The sequence below is a fragment of the Papio anubis genome, chromosome 20, assembly GCF_008728515.1.
Source record: "Papio anubis isolate 15944 chromosome 20, Panubis1.0, whole genome shotgun sequence".
NCBI classification, from domain to species: Eukaryota; Metazoa; Chordata; class Mammalia; order Primates; family Cercopithecidae; genus Papio; species Papio anubis.
Window position 1 is genome coordinate 48,447,420 of NC_044995.1, and position 14,243 is coordinate 48,461,662.

At 56.0% G+C, this 14,243-nt stretch overlaps 1 protein-coding gene across 2 annotated transcripts in view; it reads left to right on the forward strand.

Moving 5' to 3' along the window:
* Positions 1 to 9,413: 9,413 nt before the first annotated feature.
* Positions 9,414 to 14,243, forward strand: part of GNA11 (G protein subunit alpha 11) — a 28,988-nt gene continuing 24,158 nt past the window's right edge. The window contains exon 1 of one of the 2 annotated variants that reach the window (XM_003914642.5): positions 9,414 to 9,811. In XM_003914642.5, the coding sequence (XP_003914691.2) occupies positions 9,676 to 9,811 (136 nt within the window). In that variant the 5' untranslated portion in view covers positions 9,414 to 9,675. Of the gene's footprint in view, positions 9,812 to 13,335; positions 13,469 to 14,243 lie in introns of those variants that run through there. The other variant, XM_009193129.4, reaches the window with a different exon arrangement.

Consider the following 14,243-nt stretch of genomic DNA (forward strand, 5'->3'; position numbering starts at 1 on the left):
GGGAGCTGAGGAGGGAGGGAGGGGCCTCCAACGCCGTGAAGGCACTGCTGTGAGTGTGGACTTTGTCACTCTGGGCCGCTGGGTGGGGATGCTGGAGTCAATGTTCAGCTCCGGGTTGGGGCCCAGGGCCAACTTCCCATCTCTTGATGGGCCTCAGTTTCCCCATCTTATCCACTGGAGGCTTTCTGGGTCCTGGCCCAGTTCCTGGCACACAGTGGGCACTGAGAATGGAAGACCTCCATGTTGCTCTGTTGTTTCTTTTCTTTTTTTCTTTCTCTGCTCCCCTCCCCTCCCCTCCCCTCCCCTTCTTTTCTTTCTTTTTTTGAGGAGTCTCACTCTGTTGCCCAGGCTGGAGTGCAGTGGCATGATCTTGGCTCACTGCAACCTCTGCCTCCTGGGTTCAAGTGGTTCTCCTGCCTCAGCCTCCCGAGTAGCTGGGATTACAAGTGCCCACCACCACACCCAGATAATTTTTGTATTTTTCGAGAGAGACGGGGTTTCACCATGTTGCCAGACTAGCCTCAAACTCCTGACCTCAGGTGATCCGCCCGCCTTGGCCTCCTAAAGTTCCAGGATGACAGGTGACAGCCAACACGCCTGGCCTTTTCTTTTTCTTTTTGCCAGAGTCTCAGTCTGTCACCCAGGCGGGAGTGCAGCAGCACAATCACAGCTCACTGCAGCCTCAAACTCCTGGCCCCAGCAATCCTCCCACCTCAGCCTCCCAAAATGCTGGGATTATAGGCGTGTGTCAATACACCCAACTACTTTTTAAATTTTTTGTAGAGATGGGGTTTGTGGTGATGGCCAGGCTAGTCTCCAACTCCCGGCCTGTAGCGATCCTCCTACCTCAGCCTTCTGAGGTGCTGGGATTACAGGCATGAGCCCCTGAACCTGGCCCAGATTGTTGTTCCTGCTCCCCATTGGATCTCCTCCCAACAATGCCCAGGGTGGCGGCCCTGCAGCCAAGACGGGGTTTCTTTTTTTTTTTTTTTTTTTTGAGACGGAGTCTCGCTCTGTCGCCCAGGCTGGAGTGCAGTGGCCGCATCTCAGCTCACTGCAAGCTCCGCCTCCCGGGTTCCCGCCATTCTCCTGCCTCAGCCTCCCGAGTAGCTGGGACTACAGGCGCCCACAACCGCACCCGGCTAATTTTTTGTATTTTTAGTAGAGACGAGGTTTCACCGTGGTCTCGATCTCCTGACCTTGTGATCCGCCCGCCTCGGCCTCCCAAAGTGCTGGGATTACAGGCGTGAGCCACCGCGCCCGGCCGCAAGACGGGGTTTCTACAGAGTTTGTTTAATAAATGCTCAAGGCTGGGCATGGTGGCTCATGCCTGTAGTCCCAGCACACTGGGAGGCTGAGGTGGGCAGATCACAAGGTCACAAGTTCGAGACCAGCCTGGCCAACATGGCGAAACCCCATCTCTACTAAAAACACAAAAATTAGCTGGGTATGGTGGTGCATGCCTGTAATCCCAGCTGCTTGGGAGGCTGTGGCAGGAGAATCGCTTGAGCCCAGAGGCGGAGGTTGCAGTGAGCCGAGATCACGCCACTGCACTTCAGCCTGGGGGACAGAGCAAGACTCCGTCTCAAACAAACAAACAAAAAAATTTCTCAAGGCCAGGTGCGGTGACTCACACCTGTAATCCCAGCACTTTGGGAGGCTGAGGTGGGCTGTTCACTTGAGGTCAGCTATTCAAGACCAGCCTGGTCAACATGGTAAAACCCGTCTCTATTAAAAATACAAAAATTAGCAGGGCATGGTGGCAGGTGCCTGTAATCCCAGCTACTTGGGACACTGAGACATGAGAATCGCTTGAACCCGGGAAGCAGAGGTTGCAGTGAGCTGAGATCACGCCACTGCACTCCAGCCCGGGCAACAGGCAACAGAGTGAGACTCCATTTCAAAACGCACAAAAAAATCAAAAAGTAAGTAAATAAGTAAATATCCAGTCTAGTACTTGGCCCATAGCAGATGCCCAGTCAATAATCATCAATAAATAGATCCCATTTCAAATTGTGACAAAGTCTCTGAAATAAAACAACAGGGCATTATGGCAGAGACTGGTTGAAGGGGGAGGATTGTTTGAGCCCAGGAGTTTGAGATCAGCCTGGGCAAGCTAGTGAGATCCCATCTCTACAAAAAATTAAACAAATTTAGCTGAGTGTATTGGTGGGCACCTGTAGTCCCAGCTACTTGGGAGGCTAAGGCGGGAGGATCATTTGAGCCCAGGAAGTCGAGGCCGCAGTGTGCTGAGATCGTGCCACTGCACTGTAGCCTGGGCAACAGATCAGGATCCTGTCTCAAAAAAAAAAAATAAAAATAAAAACTGGGCACGGTGACTCAAGTCCGCATCCCCAGCACTTTGGGAGGCTGAGGCGGGCGGATCACCCGAGGTCGGGAGTTCAAGACCAGCCTGACCAACATGGAGAAACCCCATCTCTACTAAAAATACAAAATTAGCCAGGGTGGTGGTACATGCCTGTAATTCCAGCTACTGGGGAGGCTGAGGCAGGAGAATCGCTTGAACCCGGGAGGCGGAGGTTGCGGTGAGGTGAGATCGTGCCATTGCACTCCAGCCTGGACAACAAGAGTGAAACTCTGTCTCAAAAAAAAAAAAAAAAAAAGAAAAGAAAAGAAAAGAAAAGAAAGAAAAAGACACCCTATATCATGGCAGGAGAGGTAATCAATGAATAAAGAGATAAATAAGATGCTTTCAAGCTGTAAAAAGGCCTATGAAGGCAACTCAACAGGATGTGACAGGAGGGAGGGCTTGGGGTGGGGGTGGCATTAGTTAGAGGTATTCAGGTAGGACCCATTGGAGGAGAAGGTGTTTTAAGCCAAGGCCTGAGTGACAATATTGTTGTTGTTTTTAACAGACACAGGATCTCACTATATTGTCCAGGCTGGTCTCTAACTCCTGGGCTCAAGCGGTCCTCCTGCCTTGGCTTCCTAAAGTGTTGGTATTACAAGCATGAGCCACTGTGCCTGGTCAAGTGAGTGACACTGTTTTGACCACAATTTGCCCTCTGCTTGTAAGTTTCACATGCAATTGGAGCTTTTATCTATTGAGGCGGGAACTCCAGGAGCCCCCTGGCTACATGCAGCTGAGGTGGGGTTGGCAGCCCAGAAGATGAGCTTTTCAAGGAGCTAATCTTTCGGCCAGGCACGGTGGCTCACACCTGTAATTCCAGCACTTTGGGGGGCCGAGGCGGGTGGATCACCTGAGGTCAGGAGTTCAAGACCAGCCTGGCCAACGTGGTGAAACCCTGTCTCCACAAAAATACAAAAATTATCCGGGCATGATGTGGGGATGCCTGTAGTCCCAGTTACTGGGGGAGGCTGAAGCGGGAGAATCGCTTGAGCCTGGGAGGTGGAGGTTGCAGTGAGCCGAGATCATGCCATTGATTGCACTCCAGCCTGGGCCACAGAGCAAGACTCTGTCCCCCCCAAAAAAAAAAGTGCGCTAATCTTCCCACACACCCGAGGGACCGATAAACGGAGACTTTGACCCTCCCTTTGCCCTCTTATCTCAAAACAGGGGAGAAGGGTATATCAAGGTGTACCTCTGAAGATGAGGGATGGGCTCCTGGTATTTGGAACCTGGGAAGGGCCAGGTAGAGGGAGGAGGTGGTGAGGAGGTCAGGCAGCATTGGGGCTGGGAGAGGTGCCGCAGTCAGGGAAGTTGTGCGTAATGGTGCCTCAGTTCCTTCCTTTTTTTTTTTTTTTGAGACGGAGTCTTGCTCTGTCACCCAGGCTGGAGCGCGGTGGCCAGATCTCAGCTCACTGCAAGCTCCGCCTCCCAGGTTTACGCCATTCTGCTGCCTCAGCCTCCCGAGTAGCTGGGACTACAGGCGCCCGCCACCTCGCCCGGCTAGTTTTTTGTATTTTTTAGTAGAGACGGGGTTTCACCATGTTAGCCAGGATGGTCTTGATCTCCTAACCTCGTGATCCGTCTGTCTTGGCCTCCCAAAGTGCTGGGATTACAGGCTTGAGCTACCGCGCCCGGCCTCAATTCCTTCTCTTTAAAATGAATTTCTAGCTCCAAGAACAATCCAGGCTCTAGTATTCATTTTTAATATCTTCCTTTTTGTCATTTTTTTTTTTTTTTTTTTTTTGTGAGACAGGGTTCTTACCACGCGTTCGGCTGGTCTTGAACCCCTGGGCTCAAGTGATCTTCCTGTCTTGCCTCCTGTGTTCTAGATTACAGGCGTGAGTCACCACACCTGCCTTAATTTCAATTTTTGAGACAGGGTCTTATTCTGTCACTCAGGCTGGAGTGCAGTGGTGCAATCATGGCTCACTGCAACCTTGACCTCTTGGGCTCAAGTGATCCTCCCGCCTTGGCCTCCTGAATAGCTGGGACTACAGGCACATGCTACCATGCCCGGCTAATTTTATTTTGTTATTTTATTTTATATTTTGAGATGGAGTCTCACTCTGTTGGCCAGGCTGGAGTGCAGTGGTGCGATCTCAGCTCACTGTAACCTCCACCTCCCGGGTTCAAGCGATTCTTCTGCCTCAGCCTCCTGAGTAGTTGGGATTACAGGTGCCTGCCACCACGCCCGGGTCATTTTTGTACTTTTAGTAGAGATAGGGTTTCACCATGTTGGCCAGGCTGGTCTCGAACTCCTGACCTCAGATGATGTGTCTGCCTTGGCCTCTCAAAGTGCTGGGATGACAGGCATGAGCCACGGCGCCCAGCCAATTTTAATTTTACTTGCGTAGAGTGTGTGTGTGTGTGGGGTCTTGCTATGTTGCCCAGGCTGGTCTCAAACTCCTGGCCTCAAGCAATCCTCCTGCCTCGGCCTCCCAAAGTATTGGGATTACAGGCATGAGCCACTCTTCCCAGACCAGGCTCTTTTATCCCTTTCCCATCATTCCAAAAACATCGACTGAGCACCTAGTGTGTGTTAGGGCCTCATTCTAGGTCTCTTTCTGTAAGGGACCACATAGGAAATCTTTTAAGATTTCTTGTAATGCTGCCCTGTGGGGTAACAGTAGCCAGCTCAGTATGGAAATCAATGGATGTGACTAGCTTCCAACAAAACCCTATAAATGGACACTGAAATTTTAGTTTCATATAATTTTTTCTTTTTTTTTTTTTGAGACAGTCTCCCTCTGTCACCCTGGCTGGAGTGCGGTAGTGCGATATCGGCTCACTGCAAGCTCCGCCTCCCGGGTTCACACCATTCTCCTGCCTCAGCCTCCCGAGTAGCTGGGACTACAGGCGCCGCCACCTCGCCCGGCTAGTGTTTTGTATTTTTTAGTAGAGACGGGGTTTCACTGTGTTAGCCAGGATGGTCTCGATCTCCTGATCTCGTGATCTGCCCTCCTCGGCCTCCCAAAGTGCTGGGATTATAGGTGTGAGCCACCACACCAGGCCGAGTTCCGTAAAATTTTTACGTGTACTGAAAGTTTACTTTCTTTTGATTTTTAAAAACTGTTTAAAAATGTAAAAGCCATTCTGAGGTTATAGACCACAGGAAAACCTAGTGGTCAGCCAGAGCTGTTGGAGGGTTGTGGTTTGCCCATCTTTGTTCTAGGTGACACAGACAGGCTCTGACCTCATGGAGCTGATGGCCAATTTGGGAAACTGAGTCTACAGAGAGACACTCAGAAGAATATATAATTTCTTTCTTTCTTTTTTTTTTTTTCGGAGATGGAGTTTCACCCTTGTCACCCAGGCTGGAGTGCAGGGGTGCAATCTCTGCTCACTGCAACCTCCACCTCCTGGGTTCAAGAGATTCTCCTGCCTCAGCCTCCCGAGTAGCTGGGATTACAGGCGTCCACTAATTTTTGTGTATTTTTAATAGAGATGGGGTTTTGCCATGTTAGCCAGGCTGGTCTCAAACTGCTGACCTCAAGTGATCTGCCTGCCTTGGCCTCCCAAAGTGCTGGGATTACAGACATGAGCCACCACACCCTGCATTTTTTTTTTTTTTTTTTCAGACGGAGTTTCACTCTTGTTGCCCAGGCTGGAGTGCAATGGTGTCATCTCAGCTCACTGCAACCTCCACCTCCCAGGTTCAAGCGATTCTCCTGCCTCAGCCTCCCAAGTAGCTGGGATTATAGGCATGAGCCACCACGCCCAGCTAATTTTGTATTTTTAGTAGAGACAGGATTTCTCCATGTTGGTCGGGCTGGTCTTGAATTCCCGATCTCAGGTGATCTGCCCGCCTCGGCCTCCCAAATTGCTGGGATTACAAGTATAAACCACTGCGCCTGGCCTTTTTTTTTTTTTTTGAGACGGAGTCTCGCTCTGCAGCCCAGGCTGGAGTGCAGTGGCCGGATCTCAGCTCACTGCAAGCTCCGCCTCCCGGGTTCCGCCATTCTCGACTCAGCCTCTCGAGTAGCTGGGACTACAGGCCCGCCACCTGGCCCGGCTTTAGTTTTTGTATTTTTTAGTAGAGGCGGGGTTCACGTGTGTAGGATGGTCGATCTCCTGACCTTGTAATCGCCCGTCTCGGCCTCCCAAAGTGCTGGGATTACAGGCGCCGAGAGCCACCCAGCGCCCGGCCTTTTTTTTTGAGGCCGGTCTCACTTGTACCCCTAGGCTGGAGCGCGGTGGTCTGATCCCAGCTCACCGCCAACCCTCGCCTCCCGGTTCAAGCAATTCTCCTGCTTCAGCAGAAAGTAGCTGGGACTACAGGTGCCACCACCGCCTGGAGTCATTTTGTATTTTAGTAGAGACAGGGTTTCACCATATTGGCCACGCTGGTTTTTGTTTTTGTTTTGTTTTTATTTTTATACGGGGTCTTACTCTCATTTCCCAGGCTGGAGTGCAGTAGCTCCATCTCTGCTCACTGCAACATCTGCCTCCTGGGCTCAAGTGATCTCTCATCTCAGCCTGGTGGCTGGGATTTTTAAGGCATATGCCACCCGCAGCCCAGCTAATTTTTTTTTGTATTTTTAGTAGAAATTGGGGTTTAGCCATGTTATCCAGGCTGGTCTCGAACTCTGAGCTCAAGCAATCCACCTGCCTTGGCCTCCCACAGTACTGGGGATTCACCATGAGCCACCCAGCGCCTGGCCAGAATACACAATTTCAAATTTGTGGCTCAAGAAAAAGGTACCTGGCTTGCTCTGAGGAGTCAAAGCCTCCTGAGGAGCTGACGTTTTGAACTGAAAACGGAGAGGATGTGCAGGGGTTGGCCAGGGAGGCCAGAGAGGGAAGAGGTTTTCAGTAGTCAGCAAGGTGGTGGGAACACACGTTTTACAAATTCTGTTGGCCACTTCCATTTCACCGCAAAGTAAGGATAAAGATATATGGCTGGGCCGAGGCGACTCCGTCTATAATCCTGGCAGCTTTGGGAGGCAGATCACTCGAGGCCAGGAGTTTGGGCTCCAACCTAATAGCACCTCATTGAGCAGATCTCTAGTGAAAACACAAAATTAGCGGGCATGGTGGCAGAAGCGCCCTGTAATCCCAGCTACTCGGAGAGAGCTGAGACAGGAATCCTAAGCCTGGGAGGCAGAGGGTGCAATGAACCTAGATCCGCCCTGCACTCCAGCCTGGGTGACAGAGCAAGACTCCATCTCAAAAAAATAGAAGGAAAAAAAAAAAAAAGGCCGGGTCGCGGTGGCTCAAGCCTGTAATCCCAGCACTTGGGAGGCGAGACAGGTGGATCACGAGGTCAGGAGTCGAGACCATCTTGGCTAACACGGTGAAACCCGATCACTACTAAAAAAGAATACAAAAAATTATGGCCAGGCCAGCGGTGGCTCAAGCCTGTAATCCCAGCACTTTGGGAGGCGAGGCAGGCCGGATCCGCGAGATCGGGAGAGATCCCGAGACCTGCATCTTGGCTAACACGGTGAAACCTTAGATCTCTACTAAAAAGAATACAAAAACTATGGCCCGGGCCTTGATTGGCTCAAGCCTGTAATCAGCACTGGGGAGGCGAGGCGGGTGGATCACGAGGTCAGAGGTCGAGACCATCCTGGCTAACAGTGAAACCCGTCTCTAAAAATACAAAACTAGCCGAGGCCGAGGTGGCGAGGCGCCTGTAGTCCCAGCTACTCGGGGAGGCTGAGGCAGGAGAATAAAGCGGGGAACCAGGAGGTGGAGCTTGCAGTGAGCTGAGATCCGGCCACAGCACTCCAGCCTGGGCGACAAGCCAGACTCAGTCTCAAAATAGCCAAGTAGGTGGCGGGAGGCTGATCCCTTCCCGGGAGGGCTGAAGGCAGGAAGAATAAAGTGAACCAGGGGCCAGGCTGCAGTGAGCCCAGATTGTGCCACTGCACTTCAGCGTGGGCGACAGAGCAAGACTCCAACTCAAAAAAAAAAAAAAACAAAACAACAACAAAAAAAACAAAACAAAACGAAAAAAAGGATATCACCTGGGTAGGCTTAGCTTAACGGGTTTACAACAGTGCCTGGTATCCAGTAGGCATTTCATTAATGCATATGCCTGGCGTGGAATAGCGCAGGCACTGCAGTAAGGCCTGATTTACACCTGATGTATGTACAGTAGGCACTCCATTAATCTCTGGTCTGTGCCTAGTATATAGAATGTATCTCATTAATGCCTGATACACAGTAGGTGTCCTATAAAGGCTTCTTTTTTTTTTTTTTTTTAGACAGAGTCTAGCTCTGTCGCCCAGGCTGGAGTGCAGTGGTGTGATATTGGCTCACTGCAAGCTCCGCCTCCCGGGTTCCTGCCATTCTCCTGGCTCAGCCTCCCTAGTTGCTGGGACTAAAGGCACTTGCTAATTTTTCATATTTTTAGTAGAGATGGGGTTTCACCGTGTTAGCAAGGACGGTCTCGATCTCCTGACCTCATGATCCACCCGCCTCAGCCTCCCAAGTAGCTGGGATTACGGGCATGCACCTCCACGCCCGGCTAATTTTGTATTTTTAGTAGAGACAGGGTTTCTCCATGTTGGTCAGGATGGTCTCGAACTCCCGACCTCAGGTGATCCGCCCGCCTCGGCCTCCCAAAGTGCTGGGATTACAGGCGTGAGCCACCGCGACCGGCCTCCATTAACGCTTTTTAATGGATGAGTGAAGGTTCCTGTCAAGCAATGTCAGGGCGCTTGCCGGGCATCTGGAGACCCAGAGAGTGCAGCGGCCGCGTGCGCGCCTCCCCGACCCAGACTGGGCCGATCGGGCCGAGCCGAGCAGGGCCGAGCGGGGCCGAACGAAGCCGAGCGGAGCCGAGCCTGGCCGGCCGAGTCCGCCACATTCCCACAATCCCGGGCGGCCCCGCCCCGGCTCCCGGCTGCGCGTCCCCCTTCCCACGTCGGCGTAACTGCGAACCCGTACTTCGCCTCGTTCTTGCCCGCCCCTTTCGCGCCCGCCGACGCCCCGCCCAGGCCGCTAGTCCCGCCCCCACGGTGGGCGCGCGTGGCCGCCGGCCCCTCCCATTGGCCAATAATACCTGCCCGCCGTGGACTGCGCTCCCAGCCTGCTATTATCCGGCTGTCGCTCGGCTTGCGCGCCGGTGGCTGGCGTGCTGCGGCGGCGGCGCGGGCTAAGGCGTGGCCGCGCGGGAGTCCGGCGGCTGGCGCGGTCTACAGGAATTCTGCGCCGCCAGGCGGCGCCGAGGCGCGCGGCCACGGGGCTGAGGGCTGGGGCTGAGGCCGAGGGCCGCGGCGGGCAGTCGAGGCTCCGCCGCCCCGCCTGCCACCCGGGGTGGCGGCGGGGAGTCGGCCGCGGCGGCCGGGGCCGGGACGATGACTCTGGAGTCCATGATGGCGTGTTGCCCGAGCGATGAGGTGAAGGAGTCCAAGCGGATCAACGCCGAGATCGAGAAGCAGCTGCGGAGGGACAAGCGCGACGCCCGGCGCGAGCTCAAGCTGCTGCTGCTCGGTGAGTGCGGCCCCCGGGCCTGCCGGCTGCGGGCCCTGCCCTGCCTGTGTCCGCCCTGCCTGTCCGGGTCGGGCTGGGACCCTCTGGGGTCAGCCCTGCCTTTGCCGTCCGGGTTGGGGGACCCTCCGGGGTCAGCCTTGCCTGTGCCTTCCCTGCCTGTCTGGGTCGCGGGACCCTCGAGGGTCAGCCCTGCCTGTGCCTGCCCGGCCTGTCCGGGTCGGGGCGGGGCCCTCCGGGGTCAGCCCTGCCTGTGTCGTCCAGGTCGGCCCGGGACTCTCCCGGTTCAGCCCTGCCTTTGCTGTGTAGGTCGGCACCTGGGACCCTCCGAGGTCAGCTCCGGGCCCCAGATTTCTTTGGGGTCAGCCTCTGCCTTAACTGTTCATATTGGCACCTGGGACCCCGGGGTCAGCCCCTGTCTGTGCTGTTCACGTTGGCACCAGGGACCCTCGGGCGTCAGCCCCTGTCTGTGCTGTCTGGATCAGGCCCGGGATCCCTCCTAGGTCAGCTCCCAGTTTCTGCCGTCCACATTGGGCCTCCAGGACTCCAAGATTTGCCTTGTGTCACTTCTCAAGGGACCAGTCCCTCCCTGCTCAGGGACCCTCTGACCTTACCCCACCTGAGTACCCACCCCTCGCTACCCCTTCAGGGCCAGACCTTTGGGCTGTAACCCACAGGGCATACTCACCCCTCACTTCTCAGGGCCCCGCGTTGACCCTTCCCTCCAGGTAGAGCCCTGTACCCTCCATGCAGGCCCCATACACCCCCCAAAGACTCCTCCGTGCCCCCTAACCCCCCATTCCCTTCAGGGCCATTCTCCTGCCTTCCTGTTCCGGGAAACCCCATACTCCTCTTGGCTGGAATGCGCTCTGTGGGAAAAAGACAGTCTTTCGTCTCCTCAGGGTTCGGCTCAGCTGAGGGTGGGGCGATTGACACCTGAGGGAGCCTTTGCTTGTTGTCCAAAGCAGCTGTCTCGGCAGCCTCCCCCGCCGCCTTCCTTAGCGTCTTGGTGGGAGCCACACCGAGTCCCCGTTGGGAGCAGGCCCCCACCTCCCGGCTCCTCCCCACCGTCCTGGAGAAGGTTTGCTGGTGAACCTCCTTCTCCCCAAGGCACGCCTGCTGCAGGGAGCCAGTCTGCCAGCTGTAAAGTGTTGTCACCCCAAATAAGGGTCCCTGCAGTCGTTTACAAAACAGAAAGCTCTTGCCCTGCCCCGCCGCTGCCCTCCCGAGCTCCTAGGTTAGCTCCTGGCCTGGGGGCGGGGGGCAGGGGCGGTGGGGAAGGTCAGAAATGGGTGCAGAGGCAGCAGGGACGGAGGAGGGGATGTGCTGGTGGCGGTAGCTCCTGGGGAGGAGGCAGGTTGGGTGCTGTGTGGGGAGCACGGTTGCTTCTCTCCTGCTGTGACCCCTCTTGCGGCCTCCATGTCCCCGGTTAGACAGGTGCCTTGGATGAAATGCCTTCCTGATTTTTTTCCCCAAACTTGTGTTTTGATTTACCTAAGGGTTCTAAAGTGGGCTGTCTTTCCAGGGGACGCGGGTAGGCAGAGCCCGCGTAGTGGCCCCTTGCACAGAGTGGCACTGACTGGCTTTTGTAGTGGGTCATGGACTTTGTTTGGATGGAGGGGAGTTAGGAATTACTGGTGTCATAAAGATCTTACCAGATGGCCTTGCCCTGTGGCTCTGTGACCTCCCGAATCCCCGCCACCTTTTCCGCGTGCACCCAGGCTTCCGTGCCTGCACTTTGGACTTGAGATTGACACGGGGTTCAAGGACGAAGGTCAGGGGCTCCCGTGTCTGCAACCTTGGCTGCTCGGAGCAAGTCTGTAAGTGATTCGGCCCTTCCTGCATCCTCTGTGCGGTGCCCAACTGTGGCCCGGGGTGTCTGCTGCAGGAGCACCTGTGTTTGCAGCCCCGCCCCTCCCACTCTGTGAGCTGGAAGTTGACCCCTATCAGCTGGTAAGATGGGAGGCTGCTGTCAGGCTCAGGGCCAGGCGGGGCAGATAGGACAGTGACGAAGACGTGAGCTTACGTACGACCCAAGGAGGACGGGTGTCAGTGCCACGTAGAGGGCCAGGGGCTGCCAGGGGATTGGAAGGGCTTCACACTCTAAGTGTTGGGGCCAGGGACCCCTTTGGGAATCTGATGCGACAGACCCTCAGAAAACTTCCCCTCCAAGCAACCTTGCGTCCCAGCTGGAGGGCCCCTTGCTGGGAGGACTTTGAGCACCTGAGGTCCAGGGGCTGGGGCTCCAGGGTACAGGCGAGGGGACCTCTGTCAGGCTCCCTGCCTGCTTGTGGGAACTCATTCCACTCTCCCAGTAGGCCAGCCCCGAACTTGCGATTGCCCCTGTTTTTCAGGGAGCAGCGGGAGGGTGGGGCGGAGGCTCCCCAGGAGGAAGGGGCTGTTGGGCTGCAGCAGGTGGCTGTGGTGCCTGCAGCCCACGGAATGTTCAGAGACCTCTGGGCGGAGGTCCTAGCGCCCCGCAGGAGGCCCAGTCAAGCCGGGTCTGCCTCTCCCTAGAATTCTTTCCTCCCATGCCCCTGCCCCTGCCCCTTAGCAGTGGGGGCTCCATCCCTCCATCTCCCCTATGGCTCCCGTGCAGCGTTGTGGAGTGGATGTCGGGGAGGGAGGCAGTGGCCTGCCACCGCACCCCTGTGGCATCTGCCGCCCAGGAGGGTCTCGTTTATGTGGGCGGTGCTGGTTCCTTCCAGGCTCGAGGGCAGCAGGGCTCCGGGACTCTGCCCTGACTTCTAGGTTTGCAACCAGGTGGAGCATGTTCTGGAAGAACGCCGTGTCTGCTTGCTCTCATCCACTGCCTCCCTGGGGCTGCACACGGCCTGTGAGGTCGGTCAGCCTGGCGAGGACGTTCCATGCCCTGTTTTTGGGGTCGGGAGGGACCTCATGGAGGTCCCTAGAGCTGGACGGGGCTCGCTGCTGTGCCGCCTCCCTCGTGGTGGCTAAAATGTGCTGTTCACGCCTCAAATGGGCCTCTCCGTTAACACACACAGGTCTCCCCAGGGCCCTGTGCACATTGGACCGGATTGGTCTCTGGGGTGGGGCCGCCCTGGGCACTGCAGGGTGCTGAGCAGCGTCCGAAGCCTCCACCCACTCCTCGCCAGGAGTGCTCCCAAGTCGTGACAGCCACAGATGTCTCCAGACAGTGCCCGTTGTCCCTTGGGGGGCACGTTGCCCCCATTTGAGACCGTTTACTGTGTGGTAGCATACGATGTAAAATGCTTGTGGCAAAGCCGAGGGATAATCAGTGCAAATTTTCACAGAAGTTTTCATGAGTGCTTATAGAGTCTTTTTCTATGCACAGTCAAAGCGGTGTGTGTGTGAATTTGCTACTCGGTGTATGCAAGGGTGTGTATGCATATATTGTTTTATACCCGGGGGATTCCGGGTTTGTCCTTATGAACACGTCTGTCGATGGTGGTGACAGCTGTGGATGGGAACAGGAGTGGTGAGAGTGTACTGTGCGCTTAACGCACACGCTGCTCCGGCCTCCATGCCGCGCCGCCGCCATCCCGGGGTCCGCCCTGTGGCCTGGAGAACTCTTGCAGGCCCCGCCAGGAGCTCTTGGATCTGGGTTCCCATTCCCCAGGCCCGCTGGGCCTCTGCCTCTCACGGGCAGCCCTTGGCTGTTAGGTTTCCGTCTCACTGGTAAACTGTGGAGGGGCCCCCCCGTAGAGTTCCTTGTGGCAGGTTTGTGGTTGGAAACGTGGGGACTTCCATGGGAATGCCTGTTCCCGGGGCCAGAGGCTGCTAGTGAGGCTGAGCCGGAGTGGCTCCAGGCTTTCTAAATAAAGCAGGATGGTTAGTTCCGGAGGCTTCCTGTCCGGCCTGCGCCGGCCCCCACGGGGCAGTGACAAGGCCCGGGATCCAGCATGGGGTGCGGTGGCCCCACGGGAAGGGCCGGGCCTCTGTTGGCCCAGTGCTGGGAGGCGTGGAGCGTGGCCTCTGGCGCCTGGCAGGGTGGCTGTGCCGTGTCCCAGAAGACTCTGGGAGCAGGAAGCGCCCTTGGATGGCCTCGTCCAACCTTGACTTCCCAAGCCCGAGCCCAGGCTGGGGAGACGTGGGGACTCGGTCCAGGCCTGCTCTCACGTCCTCTGCGTTTATATGTAATCAGTTATGATGACTGTGGCTGAAAGGGTCTGCTTTTCCCGGGCCTGGTCCGGGAAGCTCCGTGGAGCTTCCGCCCGAGCCTCCTGCCCGGCTCTGCCGGTGCTGCGGTGAGAGCGGAGGAAGTGCTTCCCTCCGAGATTTAACCACGAGAGGTTTCACTTTCTGAGTCTTGTGGTGGAGCCTGTCTCTGTCTGGCACCGGGACCCTGGGCAGCACGGGGAGGATGCCCTGGCATCAGGAGGTTGGAGAGGTGTGTGGTGGAGTCTGACGGATCTTAAGAGGGGCGCTCGCGGAGCCCTCTCAGCCCTACCCT